The sequence below is a fragment of the Chiloscyllium plagiosum genome, chromosome 17 (assembly GCF_004010195.1).
Source record: "Chiloscyllium plagiosum isolate BGI_BamShark_2017 chromosome 17, ASM401019v2, whole genome shotgun sequence".
Classification (NCBI taxonomy): Eukaryota; Metazoa; Chordata; class Chondrichthyes; order Orectolobiformes; family Hemiscylliidae; genus Chiloscyllium; species Chiloscyllium plagiosum.
In genome coordinates, this window is record NC_057726.1 from 26,528,402 (window position 1) to 26,542,537 (window position 14,136).

Consider the following 14,136-nt stretch of genomic DNA (forward strand, 5'->3'; position numbering starts at 1 on the left):
CCCAGCTTATATATATATATATATACATACATACATACATACATACATACATACACACACACACATATACATACATCCCACATATATACATAAAATAATAAAAGAAAACAACCCAAAGGGGGGGGGAGAAAATCAAACCCCTCTCCCCACCCCCCCATGATAATATTAATCAGTAAAGTAAGAAGAAAAAAAGACGGGGGATATAAACCAAAGTGGGGGGAAAGGCAAATCAACATCCATTATGTCTTACAGTTTATCTAAGAGAGTCCAAGAATTCCTTAGCCTTTTCTGGCGATCCGAAGTTATACACGGAATCTTCATGGTTAAAGCGTAGCGTCGCTGGGTAGCGTAAGGAGTACTGAATATTTAAGTCCCTTAAACGCTTCTTCGCCTCGTCGACTGCCTTCCTCTTTCGGACCAGAGCTGGGGAAAAGTCCTGGAATAACATGATCTTGGATCCTTTATAGATCATAGCTTGGGGGTCTTTTCCAAGATTTCTAGAGGCTTCTAGGAGTATCTGCCTCTCCTTGTAGCCCTGCAGCCGGAACAGGACCGGGCGTGGGCGCTGGTTCGAGCCGGGCCCGCGTATTGCGACCCGGTAGGCCCATTCTACCCTTACCTGGCCTGATCCAGCTTCCAGATTTAAAAGCTGTGGCAGCCACTGCTGGAGGAATGCTGTAAGCTGGCCTTCCTCTTCCCGTTCGGGAAGGCCCAGCAAACGTATATTTTTTCGACTACCTCGAGGTCGTCAATGTAATTCTCGAAGGTCCGGACTCACTGTTCGAGAGTCCGGACCCAATCCACGGCCAATTGCGCTGTAGTTTCGGAGGTCGCGGCCTTTAGCTCCGCCCCTCCGACTCGGCGCTCGATTTCTTTAATGTCTCGGTCGTGCTTCTAACCTTCGAGAGTGAGTCCCATCGACTTCGGGACTCCTCGATAAAAGCGTCGATCTTCGTATCCAGCTTGGAGATCATCTCCACAAGGCTTGTTACTGTAGGTAAGTCCCCCGGGGCGGCTGTGGACGCCTCTGCTGCAGCTGGAGAGGGTGGGGGAGGGGTTCCTGCTTGCTGAGAGCTGCGTGCTCCCTTCCCTTTGGTCATTTTTACTAAATATGAGACTGTTTAAATGTAATACTAAGCAACTAATTAAATTAAACAGCTATTATGAATGATTTGGTGAATGTGATGGGGGTGGGTGACCCACTTTACCCAAGACTTGGGAAGAGCACTATAGACTCAGACTTGCTGGGTCGCCGCCATCTTGGATCCCCCAATGCCACATTTAACCGAGTGTGGCATCAAAGAGCTGTAGCAAAACTGGAATCAATGGGAATTGGAGGAAAACTCTCCACTGGTTGGAATCATAGCTGGCACAGAGGAAGATGATCTTTGGAGGTCCAATATCTCAGCTCCAGGACATTCCTGCAGGAGCTCATCAGGATAGTGTCCTCAGCCCAACATCTTCAGCTGCTTCATCAATTCCTCAGTGACAAGGTTAGAAGTCACCAATGATTGCAGAACGTCAGCACCATTTGACTCCTGAACCAGTCAATGATCAAGTGCAACAGATCTGAAGAATATCCAGGCTTGGGCTAACAAATGGCAAGTAACATTCACATCACACAATGGGTAATGACCATCTCCAATAAGAAACAATCTAACCACCACTGCTTGACATTCAATAGTGTTACCATCACTTGAATCACCCACATTCAACAACCTGGGGGTTACCATGGACCAGTAGCTAAACAGCAGCACAGAGACAATAAATAACTCACCTCCTGACTGCCCAAAGCCTGCCCAGTCTCTACAAGCACAAGTCAGGAGTGTGATGGAATACTCCCCAATTGCCTGGATGGGCGCAGTTGCAACAACATAAGACACTCGACACCATCCAGGGCAAATGAAGCCTGCTTAACTGGCACCATATCCACAAGAAAGTCTCCCTCCACCACTGGCAATCAGTAGCAAGTGTTTACTATCGACAAAATGTGCTGCAGAAATGGACCAAAGATCCTTAAGATAGCAGTTCCAAACTCATGACAAGTTCCATCTAGAAAGACCAGGGAAGCAGATACATGAGAACATCACTACCTGCAAGCTCCCCAGCACGCCACTCACCTTGGAAATATATCACTGTTCCTTCAGGTTGCTGGGTCAAAATTCTGGAATTCCCTCCCTAAAGATATTGAGGTTCTTTTATGACACATGGACTGCAGCTCACCTTCACCATCTCAAGGGTAACTAGCGATAGGCAATAAATGCTGTTCAACCAGCAATGCCCACCTCCCACAAGTGAATAAATGAAATGAGAAGGGCACAACTACTATGCTTTTGAAACAAATTGTATCACTACAAGAATCAATAGCTGAGAAGATTTGGTCAAATAAAACCAAAGGATTCCAAGATCAAACACAGTTCTTCTATCATTGCTAATTCAATAAAATTCAATGATCAAATGTGGTACCTAGCATATGTTCAGCTGCTCCATAATTTAATAGTGTTGAACCATTCATAGTGCAAAATTATCTTAAATTATTAAGGATTTACATTAAACAAAATGTTAAAACAGATGGAAAGTTACAAGGAAACCACGTGTATCAAATGATACCATTTGTTTGAATTTAGACCCAGGCTTTGTATCACTTGAACCAACTCTGCAGTTAAGTAACAATTCTTATCATGATTCCTTAGGATTCAAGTTTTACCACTGCATTTGACAGAAAAATGTCTGGTCTGTTTTCAGAGAAGTGTTGAACAATAAAGATGCTTCTCAACCTTTCTGTATTTCAGTTTCATATTTCTATCACAAGAAGCCAGAAGCAATCAATTTGGAATTTCTACAACAAAAATTTGCAGTCATTGAAGTCAACAAAAAGAAATCTCCGAATAACAATGTAAATACAATATCTATTATTTCTGGACTGGAACTATTTTACATTACTACTGCTATACGTTTCAGATTATTGCACTACTTTGATTTCTTTTAGCAGGAAAGCCATGGAATGAATATCAAGCTAGTCCTTTCAGTCAGCATTAGTTGGCTCTACTAACCTGGATTGAACTTCTTGAACTTGTACTTGTAAGCGACATAGCAAGTACCTACACATAGTGTACAGTAAACAAAAGATACAACACAGAACAGTACAGCACAGCACGAACCCTTGGGCCCTTGACGGTGTGCCAACAACCTTTTATCCTACTCTAAGGTCAAACTAACCTATATACCCTTCATTTTACTATAATCCATGTGCCAATCCAAGAGTTGCTTAAATATCCCTCATGTATCTACTACCACCGCTGGCTGTGCATTCCACGCACCCACCATTCCCTGTGTAAAGAACCGACCTCTGACATCTCCCCAAAACCTTCCTCCAATCACCTTAAAATTATGCCCCCTTGTGATAGCCATTTCTGCCCCGGGAAAAAGTATCTGACTACACGTTATCTATTACTCTCATCCTCTTGTACACCTAATTCAAGTTAACTCTCACCCTCCTTCACTCCAATAAGAAAAGCCTTAGCTCCCTCAACCTTTTATAAGACATGCCCTCCAGTCCAGGCAGATAAGTCTCCTCTGCACTCTCTCCAAAGCTTCCACATACTTCCTATAATGAGGTGACCAGAACGGAACACAATATTCCAAGTGTGGTCTAACCAGGGCTCTTTGGAGCCACAGCACAGAAGGCCTACTGTGTGGAAACAGGCCCATCGGCCCAACAAATCCATACCAACCCTCCGAAGAGTAACCCATCCAGACCCATTCCCCTACCTTATTAGTCTATATTTCCCCTGACTAACGCATCTAACCTACACATCCCTGAACACTATGGGCAATCTAGCTTGGCCAATTCACCTAACCTGCACATCTTTGATCTGTGGGAGGAAACCAGAACACCCAGAGGAAACCCATGCAGACAGAGGGAGAATGTGCAAACTCGACACAGTCACCCGAAGCTAGAATCAAACCCGGGTCTCTGGCGCTGTGAGGCAGTAGTGTTAACCAATGAGCCGTGCCATACTGTGCAGCATAACCTCACAGCTCTGAAACTCAATCCCCCTGCTAATGAAGTTAAAAATCACACAACACCAAGTTATAGTCCAAAAGGTTTAATTGGAAGCACTAGCTTTCAGAGCGCCGCTCCTTCATCAGGTGGTTGCACTCCGAAAGCTAGTGCTTCCAATTAAACCTGTTGGTCTATAACCTGGTGTTGTGTGATGTTTAACTTTGTACACCCCAGTCCAACACCGGCATCTCCAAATCATGCCTGCCAATGAAAGCCAACACACCATTTGCCTTCTTAACAACTCTATCAACTTGGGTGGCAATTTTGAGGGATCTATGACATGGACTCAAGATCCCTCTGTTCCTCCACACTGTCAAGAATCCTGCCTCTAACCCTGTATTCTGCATTCAAATTAGACCTTCCAAGATGAATCACTTCACACTTTTCCAGGTTGAACTCCACCTGCGACTTATCAGCCCAGTTCTGCATTCTGTCAAGTCCCGTTGCAACCTACAACAGCCCTCCATCAACCTTACTGTCATCAGCAAACTTACTAACCCACCCTTTCACTTCCTCATCCAAGTCATTTAAAAAATCACAAAGAGCAGAAGTCCCAGAACAAATCCCTGCAGAACACCATAGATCACGAAGCACAAGGGCAAATAGTTTCCATCTACCACCACCCTCCACTTTCTATGAGTCAGCCAATTCTTTATCTAGACAGCCAAATTTCTCTGTATTCCATACCTTCTGACTTTCTGAATGAGCCTACCATGGGGAAACTTATCAAATACCTTCCTAAAATCCATGTATATCACATTCACTGCTCTGCCTTCATAAGTGTGTTTTGCCACATCCTCAAAGAATTCAATAAGGCTTGAGAGGCATGACCTGCCACTCAAAGCCATGCTGATTATCCCTAATCAAACTATGGTTTTCCAATGATAAATCCTGTCTCTCAGAATCCTTGGTAATAATTTGCCAGGAAGGGCTTATACCTGAAACGTCAATTCTCCTGCTCCTCAGATGCTGCCTGACCTGCTGTGCTTTTCCAGCACTACACTCTCAACTCTGATCTCCAGCATCTGCAGTCTTCACTTTCTCCTAATTTTCAGGATTATCCCTATTCCCTTTCTAGAACAAGAGAATAACATTTGCCACCCTCCAATCACCTGGTACTACAGTGGACAGCGAGGACGCAATGATCATAGCCAAACATACAACAATCTCTTCCCTCACTTCCTGTAGTAACTTTGGGTATATCCTGTCTGGCCCAGGGGACTTATCTGTCCTTATGTTTTTCAAACTTTTCAGCACATCCTCCTTCTTAACATCAACCTTTTCTAGCATATCAGTCTGTTTCACACTGTCCTCACAATTGACAAGGTCCCTTTCAGTAGTGAATACTGAAGCAAATTATTCATTAAGGACCTCTCCTACCTCCTCCGACTCCAGGCACAAGTTCCCTCCACTATCCCTGATCAGCCCTATCCTCACCCTGGCCATCCTCTTGCTCCTCACATAATTGTAGAATGCTTTAGGGTTTTCCTTTCTCCTACCCGCTAAAGCTTTTTCATGCCCCCTTCTAGTTCTCCTAAGTCCATTCTTCAGTTCTTCCCTGGTTACCTTGTAACCCTCTAGAGCCCTCTCTTATCCTTGACTCCTTAAGTTTAAGTAAACTTCCTTCTTCCTCTTGATCAGATGTTCTACGCCCCTTGTCATCCAGGGTTCCTTCACCCTATTAGCCTTTCCTTACCTCAGTGGGACAAACCTATCCAGCACTATCAGCAAGTGGTCCCTAAACAACCTCCACATTTCTTTCAAGCATTTTCCTGAGAAGATCTATTCCCAATTTAGCCACCCAATTCCTGCCTAATAGCATTTTAATTCCTCCTCCCGCAATTAAATACTTTCCCATACTGCCTGGTCAGGGAGTTGTGTTCACTATCACCGAAATGCTCTCCCATCAAGCAATCTGGCCCTAGCCTGGTTCATTGCCAAGCACCAAATCCAATATGGCCTCCCCTCTTGTCAGCCTATCTACATATTGAGTCAGGAATCCTTCCTGGACACACCTAAAAAAACTGCTCCATCCAAACTATTTGAACTAAGGAGGTTCCAAAGTCTTCCACCTAATTTGTTCCTCTGTGTCTCTGTTGTTATTGGGGGATCTGTAGAAAGCTCCCAATAAAGTGACTGCTCCTTTCCGGTTTCTGAATTCCACCCATACTGACTCTGTAGACAAACCCTCCTCGACAACCTCCCTTTCTTCAGCTGTGATACTATCCCCGATTAGCAATGCCACTCCCCCACCTCTTTTACCTCCCCTCCTATTCCTTTCGAAACACCTAAACCCTGGAACATCCAACTACTATTCCTGCCTTTGTGATATCCAAGTCTCCGGAAGGGCCACACCATCATAATTTCCAAATGAAAATATTTTTTAAAAAATGAAGATTATTTTCAGAATGAAACATGACACCAAACAGTTGCCACAAATCAGTGCTTCTATTAATACTCCAAGCTAACTACGTCCACAAGCCATTTCCCTGATTTAAGGCTTACACACCATTCAAGGCAGGCTCTTAGCATTAACAGCATCATACAGAGGAACTCTACCAATTCTAAGCAGCAATATTCAACAGCACCACAATGAGACAAACACTAGAGTGCTATGACAAGGAACAACTGCTAGTGAAAATAGAAGATGCATTGACAAGAATTTCTTCAAATTTTATACTGAACATGTGAACGAGCACAGTCTATTTTCTGTCACCATGAAGGCATAGGTAGAGGAGTAGGGGGCAAAATCAGGCCATGTTTCTTCATTAGGACTTTCAACGCTCTTTCAGCCGTTATTGCAGCAAGTATCAAATTGGGAATACCACCACCTCCAAGAAATGCAGCAAGTTCAATCACATTTGCAAATACAGGTATTTTGCTATTGGTTTCTTCATTGGCACCAAGTCAAAATCCTGGAACTCCCAAAGCAACAGCACTGTGGGAATACCTTCACTAGATAGATTTACTACTATCAGAGAATCTACTCGTCCCTTCACCAGTATAATGAGGGTGGGCTATATATCCTGACCATTTTAGCTTCAATCACATTCAAATTTTTTTTGCTTTAAGTTCCTTCTGAATATCGCAGCACCATTGTAGAAATCAAAAGAAAATTGACAAGTTTCCCTAATTCTAGGCCTTGCAAATAATTAAGGGCATCTTGTTTCACTCTGACTCCTCCATCACTGTCTTGTCTGGGTTCAGATACTAGAAAATGAAGCCTAGATATTCAGCACTTAATTTCCCAAAAGATTAATGCAATCAGTTAAGTTAACTTCCAAGCATTATGAAATCTAGAAGTTGATTTTGTTCCGAAACAATAAAATCATGGAATTAAACAGATATTTCCCCTATTCAAAGAAAAAGACTACAGTACTTTATTTGGGGTTGAGTTCAGTAAGAAAAAGAGCTATTTTGCCCTGAGAAAATGACTAGTACCAGACAAAACACTTGTTTATGAAAAATAAATTATCCTTTGAGAACTATCAGTAATTTACTGACAAACACAACTTCAACTATAAAGTTCACCTGAGATATAGCAAAGAAGTAATGCATGAAGTCCCCTTAAAATTCAACTCAGGCTTTCTTTCAGCATTTACGTAATTTTGCATATCCTGAAATTGCTGTTGAATATGTTTAACCTAACTTGTTACCTTCTGGAATGCTTTCTTCAAATTCAGAGGCTGAAGAAAAAAAATCTCATATACCTCATTAATTTGTCTCTTCTGAGCAGAAATCCTCTTCTGTGTCTGTTTCTGCAGCAGTTGCTCCCGTTTCTTCACATATTCCTCTGAAGTATATGCCAGAGGATTGTGAAAGTCATCATGTCCTTCATCCATCATGTACCAATCTCGGTCTGCTTGCTATAAGATACAAAGGAAACAAATTACAACAAATAAAGTTATGACAACTTTTCAGGAACATCATTTTCAATTTTACCTGTTGCAAATCATTAGCATCTTTGACAATCACCAGGCACCCTAAGGTAGTTGAAAGTCAAATACATTTGAAGTGTAGTTACATTTGCAATGTAGGAAATTCTTAATTTGTTCTTTCAAGGCATGTGGTTGTCACTGGCTGGGCTAGCATGGATTGCCTACCCCAATGAAGCTCAAGAAGATTGTCCAAACTGGGTAAATAAAGTCAAAGAGTTAAATGCATGACTCTAAGATTACTGTGAATGGAATGCATTCAGTTTGTGGCGCACAAGTATAGGGGTAGAAGGAAGCTGCTCAGTGAAATGAAGTGTACTTGAACCATGCTGGGACAAGTGTCCTGGCAAATCAAACAACTAGGGAAAGCTTTTAAAAGAAACAAAAAATGAGCAAAAAATAACAAAAAGAGAAATAATAAACTTTGAGAGTAAACTTATAAGTCATATTCGGATGGACAGCAAGGGCTTCTTTAAATAGATAAAAAAAAGAGAGAAAGAGAGAGACCTTAAGTGAGGCTGGGGAAATTACAATGGGGAACCTGAAAAATGCAAAGGAGTTGATTAAATACTTTGCACCAGACCTTGTAAAAAGCAACAACAGAATTCTAAACTTACTAACTAATCACTAGGAAAAGGAAGGGGAGGAAATAAATACAACAAATACCACTAGAGAAAAAGTGCAAGGAAAACAAATGGGAATAAAGATCAAGAATCCGCAGGGCCGAAATGAATCCTAATATATTAAAAGTAGTTACAGAGGCATGGACAAGCTGGTAGTAATCTTCCAAGAATTGTTAGATTCTGGAAAACTTGCCAAGAATTAGAAAATGCCAATGTAACATCTTTATTTAAAATAGGATGGAGCCAAAACCAAAAACAGGTAACTATAGATCTTTTATTGGAAAATTTGTTGAAATCAATTATAAATGATGTAATAGCAGAGAATTAAGAAATTCATAAATGTCAAGTAGAGTCAGCTTCATGAAGAGGAAATCGTGCATGACAAATGTATTATAACTTTTGAGAAGATAATAAGCATTATAGATGAAGGTAAAACAGAAGATATAAAATATTTGGATTTTCAGGAGGTATTTGATAAGATAGCAAACATTAGGCTACTGAACAAGAGTCCTTGGTGTTGGAGGTAATCACACTAGGATGATTAAAGGTTGGCGAATTAATAGAAGACAGAGTTGGGATAAGTGAGACCAAGAGACCATGGAATGCAGGTTCATAGTTCCTTGAAAGTAGAGTTGCAGGTAGATAGGATAGTGAAGGCAGTGTTTGGTATGCCTTCCTTTATTGGTCAGAGCATTGAGCACAGGAGTTGGGAGGTCATGTTGCGGCTGTACAGGACATTGGTTCGGCCACTTTTGGAACATTGCATGCAATTTTAGTCTCCTTCCTATCAGAAGGACATTGTGAAACTTGAAAGGGTTCAACAAAGATACACAAGAATGTTGCCAGGATTGGAGGATTTGAGATCTAGGGAGAGGTTGAACAGGCTCGGGCTGTTTTCTCTGGAGCGTTGGAGTCTGAGGTGCGACCTTATAGAGGTTTATAAAATCATGAGGAGAGGGATAGAATAAATAGACAAGGTCTTTTGCCTGGAGTGGGAGAATCCAGAACTAGAGGGCATAGGTTTAGGGTGAAAGGGGAAAGATATTAAAGGGACCTAAGGGGCAACGTTTTCACGCAGAGGATGCTGTGTGTACGGAATGAGCTGCCAGAGGAAGTGGAGGAGACTGGTACAGTTACAGCATTTAAAAGGCATCTGATGGGTACATGAATAAGGATAACATTGACACAAACCTGTACTCCACCACCATCCACAGATGAGTGTTCCAGAGTTTGTTTCATATATGGGCAAGATACTTCCAAAACAAGGAAGCATAACAGAACAAAAACAAAGCACACTTCGAAAGCATTTATTCATCTACAAACATGTATGCAGCTCATTTAAAAATGATTTGTTGATTAATATTTTAGGCTTGGCAATTAAACTAGGGTGAATTCAGATCAACAATATGGAGAGTGTAAAATTTGCAAACTCATCAATTCACCCTGCCTTACACTCAGTGAAAGCCCGCTTGGTCTAGCTGCTTCCACTGGCTTAAGCAGATGACTTAAACTAGCAGCTTGGCACATTACTGATGGAGTGCCATGCTGACTTTCAGCTCAGACTTTAAACTTACATCTCAATATTTGCTCAAGTGGATATAAAAGATTCCGAAAAAACCCAAAGGATTAAGGATGCGGAAATCGGAAACAAAATCAGAAATTGCTGGGAAAGCTCAGCTAGTCTGACAGCATCTGTGAAGAAAAAGCCGCGTTAACGTTTTAGTCCAGTGACTCTTCTTCAGAACAGTTATAAAAGATTCTAATATGGTGTGATGCCTCGGTGCTTTAGTCAACATTATCTCTGCAAGCATTAATAACTTTACGAACTAAATTATGAAACATACGTGAGTGCTTCGCAACATTTCAGAGATCTGATAATCTTTCATATATATTTTCTTCCTACTGAGAAGCAATTTATAGCATATGTATGCATCTTTTCAATCATTCAGAAGACCTTGATGAACAATGAATCCTGTAGTTAAATAAAAGTGGTCATGGACAGTATCCAATCGAAAATTAAAACAATAGAAAGCACACAACGTTTTGTTTTTAGGAACTGTCAGCAAATTACGAAATAGCTAATAAAAAGCTGGAAAAATTGATTATGAAAGTAAATTAGCCAAAAATATAAAATCAAACAGCAAGAGCATCTCAGAGTATATAAAAAAAAAGTAGCTAAAGTGAGTGTGGGAACCTTGGAGGATGCACCTGGGGGACTGATAATGGACACAGGGAAATGGCAGATAATTGAAACCGATATTTTGCAACAGTCTTTGTGCTGGAGGATACTATAAACATTCCAAAGATAACAGATAAGCAAGATGATAATGGAAGGAAAGGTCACGTAACAGCCATGGAGTCATTTATTTCATAGCAAATGGCCCATTCTTAATTGCCCTTGAACTGAGTGGCTTGCCAAATAGTTCAGTTCAGAGTCAATCAACAATCCTTAACACTTAGGAATTTTACAACTAATTGGTCTGAACTGAGACATGTTGTGAGGACCTGATGGCCTGTATTCAAGATTTTTAAAGGAAGTGGCTGCAGAGATAGTAGAGGTATTGGTCTAAATACTCCAGAAATCACTGAATTCTGAAAGATTTCCAGTGAATTGGAAAGCTGCTAATTTAATACTCCTGTTCAAGAACGGAAGAAGACAGAAAACAGGAAACTATAGGCCAGTTAGCCAAGCATTTATTGTTAATAATGTAATAATCCCAACAAAGTTGTAGCAGGACATTTAGATAACCTTAATGTAATCAAACAGAGTTAATGTGAATTAACACAATTTTGTGAAAAGGAAATCATGTTTGACAAGTTTGATACAGTTCTTCTTTCATGGTATGACAAGCAGAGTCGATAAAGATGTAACATATTTGTAGCATATTGGATTTTCAGAAACCATTCAAAAAGGTGCTACATAAAACACTGCACAAGATAGGAACTTATGTTATTTGAGGTAATGTATTAGCAAGGATTGAGGATTGGTTAACATTCAGGAGAGAGAGAGTCAGCATTTTTTTTTCAATTGGAAAGATGCAACTAGTACAGTACCATGACGATCCACCCTCAGGCCTCAATTAATATCTATATTAATGAACTGGTGGGGGCAGAGTGTAGTGGATCCAATTTTTTTGGTGATACAAAAATAGCTGGGAAAACATGTTGTGTCAAGTACATAAGAAATATGCAAGGGGATAAAGCTAAATTGAGTAAATGGACAAAAACATTATATAGTTTAGTGTAGCAAAATGTAGGTTCATACACTTTGATAGACTACTATTTAAATGAAGAGAGACTCCAAAAAATGCAGCACAATGGAATCTGGCCATTCTTGTGCATGAAACCCAAAAGGTTTGCTTGCGGGTACAGTGAGTTATTAAGACAAATGAAATTTTGGCCTCTATCCCCTTGGGGGCTGGAGATTAAAAATAGGGAAGTCTTGTTACAACTGTACAGAGTACTGGTGAGGCTGCACCTGGAATATTATGTACAGATTTTGTCCCCGTATTTAAGAAAGGATGTTGTGGCATTAGAGGCATTTCAAAAGAAGTTCGCCAGACTAATTCCTGGGTTGACTTACCAAGAAGGCTAAATAAGTTAGATCTTCATTGTTCAGAAGAATAAGAGGTTATCATATGGAAACATGCAAGATTCTGCAGGGTCTTGACAGTCAAGAAGTTTCCATTAATGAGAGAATCTCGAACTAGGGGCCATAGCTCCGGAGGATATTCATTTAAAATTGAGATACATGGGAATTTGTTCAGTCAGACAGTAGCAAGAATTCTCTACCCAGAGTTGTGAATCATTAGATTGTTGAAAGTATTGAAACAGGAGGTAGATAGAGTTTTGAAGAATCAAGTTGATGACCATGAAGAGAAAAAGAACTTGAGGCCAGAGGCAGATCAGCAGTGATCTTATTGAATGGCACGGCAGGCCGGAGGGGCTCAGTGGCCAACTCCTGCTCCTAACTCTTCTGTTCTTGCTCTCCATTAGACAAAAGTAGAAATTGAAATGCCAGCAATTTTTTTTAAAAGGATGATGCATTATACACATTTTTCATCTGATAAACAGAATTATTAAACTATTTCTCTAACAGTGATTTAAAATTTAGGATAATGACTCACCCTTTGATCTTCCTCCCATTGCCGTTGCTCCTCTTCATTCTCAAAATAAATGCCATCTTTACCTTCCTCCTTCTTACCTGAATGTGTTGGAAATGGTTACATTTTAATCTAGCACAGCAAAATAGTATTGTAAGTATACAGTGATCCATTACTTCAGCATTAAAGAAGCATACTGCAAGTTTTAGATTTTAATCTTGCATTGAAAATACCAAAGTATCTTTTATAATTCTTTCCACCAAATTCACATAATTTTTTAAGCAAAATACCACATGCTGATTTCTTTTATGCACATTTGATACTTGTAATGTTTCAGAATACTAAATCCGTTATATTTCTAAACTGTTTACCAGGCTAAATTTTCCACCCACCTCCCATTAAAGATGAAAGTGCAGCCTCCAGAATGACAGTGGAGTTGTGAATCTCTATGTTTTAAAGCCACTTTCAAACAAGACAGAGACACAACTAAAATGCTGGCATTTTTAAAAATATATATTTCAATAGGAGGAAACATTTCAGGACAAAACATGTACCTTTGCCTTTTGAAAGACGCGGCGTCGCCCCCAAATGCCTTCTGTCATCAGCCCACTCATTGTATTTGTACGATGGTGTTGGCAGAGGTGTATCCTCTTCATAATGATTCCTTCTAGATCTGAACAAAGCAAACTCCTATTTAAAATACAAGGCATGATGTTGACTTAATTCTCAGAACAAGTCACAAAACTTTTTGGTTTGGTCATAAACCTTAATTGTCAAAGAGAAACATGATTCGTCAGTTTTCATATCTCAAGATCAAAGAGATGACAATTCATTGCCAAATTTTCATTGAGGAACTTCTCATATGCAAATTTCTAACTATATCAATACATCATTATTCAGGGCAATAACTACAGCATTAACAACTAAACGGTCACTTATGATTCTTCCTAAAATTTCATATTGGATGTAAGTGTTCCTTCGATGGCATGATGTATTGTGTAGATTTACCAAATGGAAAAATATTCTTGCTAAGTGCTTGAAACTGAATTAAATATATTAAAAGTTGTATGGAACATATTGAGAATAAAGGGCTGCAGCAATGCTCAAAGATTACCAATGAACACTGAACTGTTTAAAACAGAGAGCAACTTGTTTTGCTTTATATTTCCTTTTTTTAAAACCAACATTCTCCCATTCCTTCTTTAAGATTCCACTGCAATTCCACATTCACTTTGCACAGTAATCCTGAGTCTGCCTGATATGATCTTTAACAATCAGGAATATTGTTTCAAAGACAGCGAAAGCAGCTGCCGATAGATTGGAGTACAGACTCAGGACCTCAGGCCTCAGTTGGTTATTCAAACACCATGGGAACATGCTTTAAATTGATTCATTAAACGAGCGAGCTA

The 14,136-nt window shown here is 40.2% G+C and overlaps 1 protein-coding gene across 1 annotated transcript in view; it reads right to left on the reverse strand.

Annotated features, from left to right (window-relative positions):
- dhx38 (DEAH (Asp-Glu-Ala-His) box polypeptide 38) overlaps positions 1 to 14,136 on the reverse strand; it is a 142,066-nt gene that overhangs the window by 106,545 nt on the left and 21,385 nt on the right. The window contains exons 6-8 of the mRNA XM_043706699.1: positions 13,282 to 13,400; positions 12,752 to 12,828; positions 7,777 to 7,932 (exon numbers count right to left, since the gene is read on the reverse strand). Coding sequence (XP_043562634.1) covers positions 7,777 to 7,932; positions 12,752 to 12,828; positions 13,282 to 13,400 — 352 coding nt within the window. The remainder of the gene's footprint in view (positions 1 to 7,776; positions 7,933 to 12,751; positions 12,829 to 13,281; positions 13,401 to 14,136) is intronic.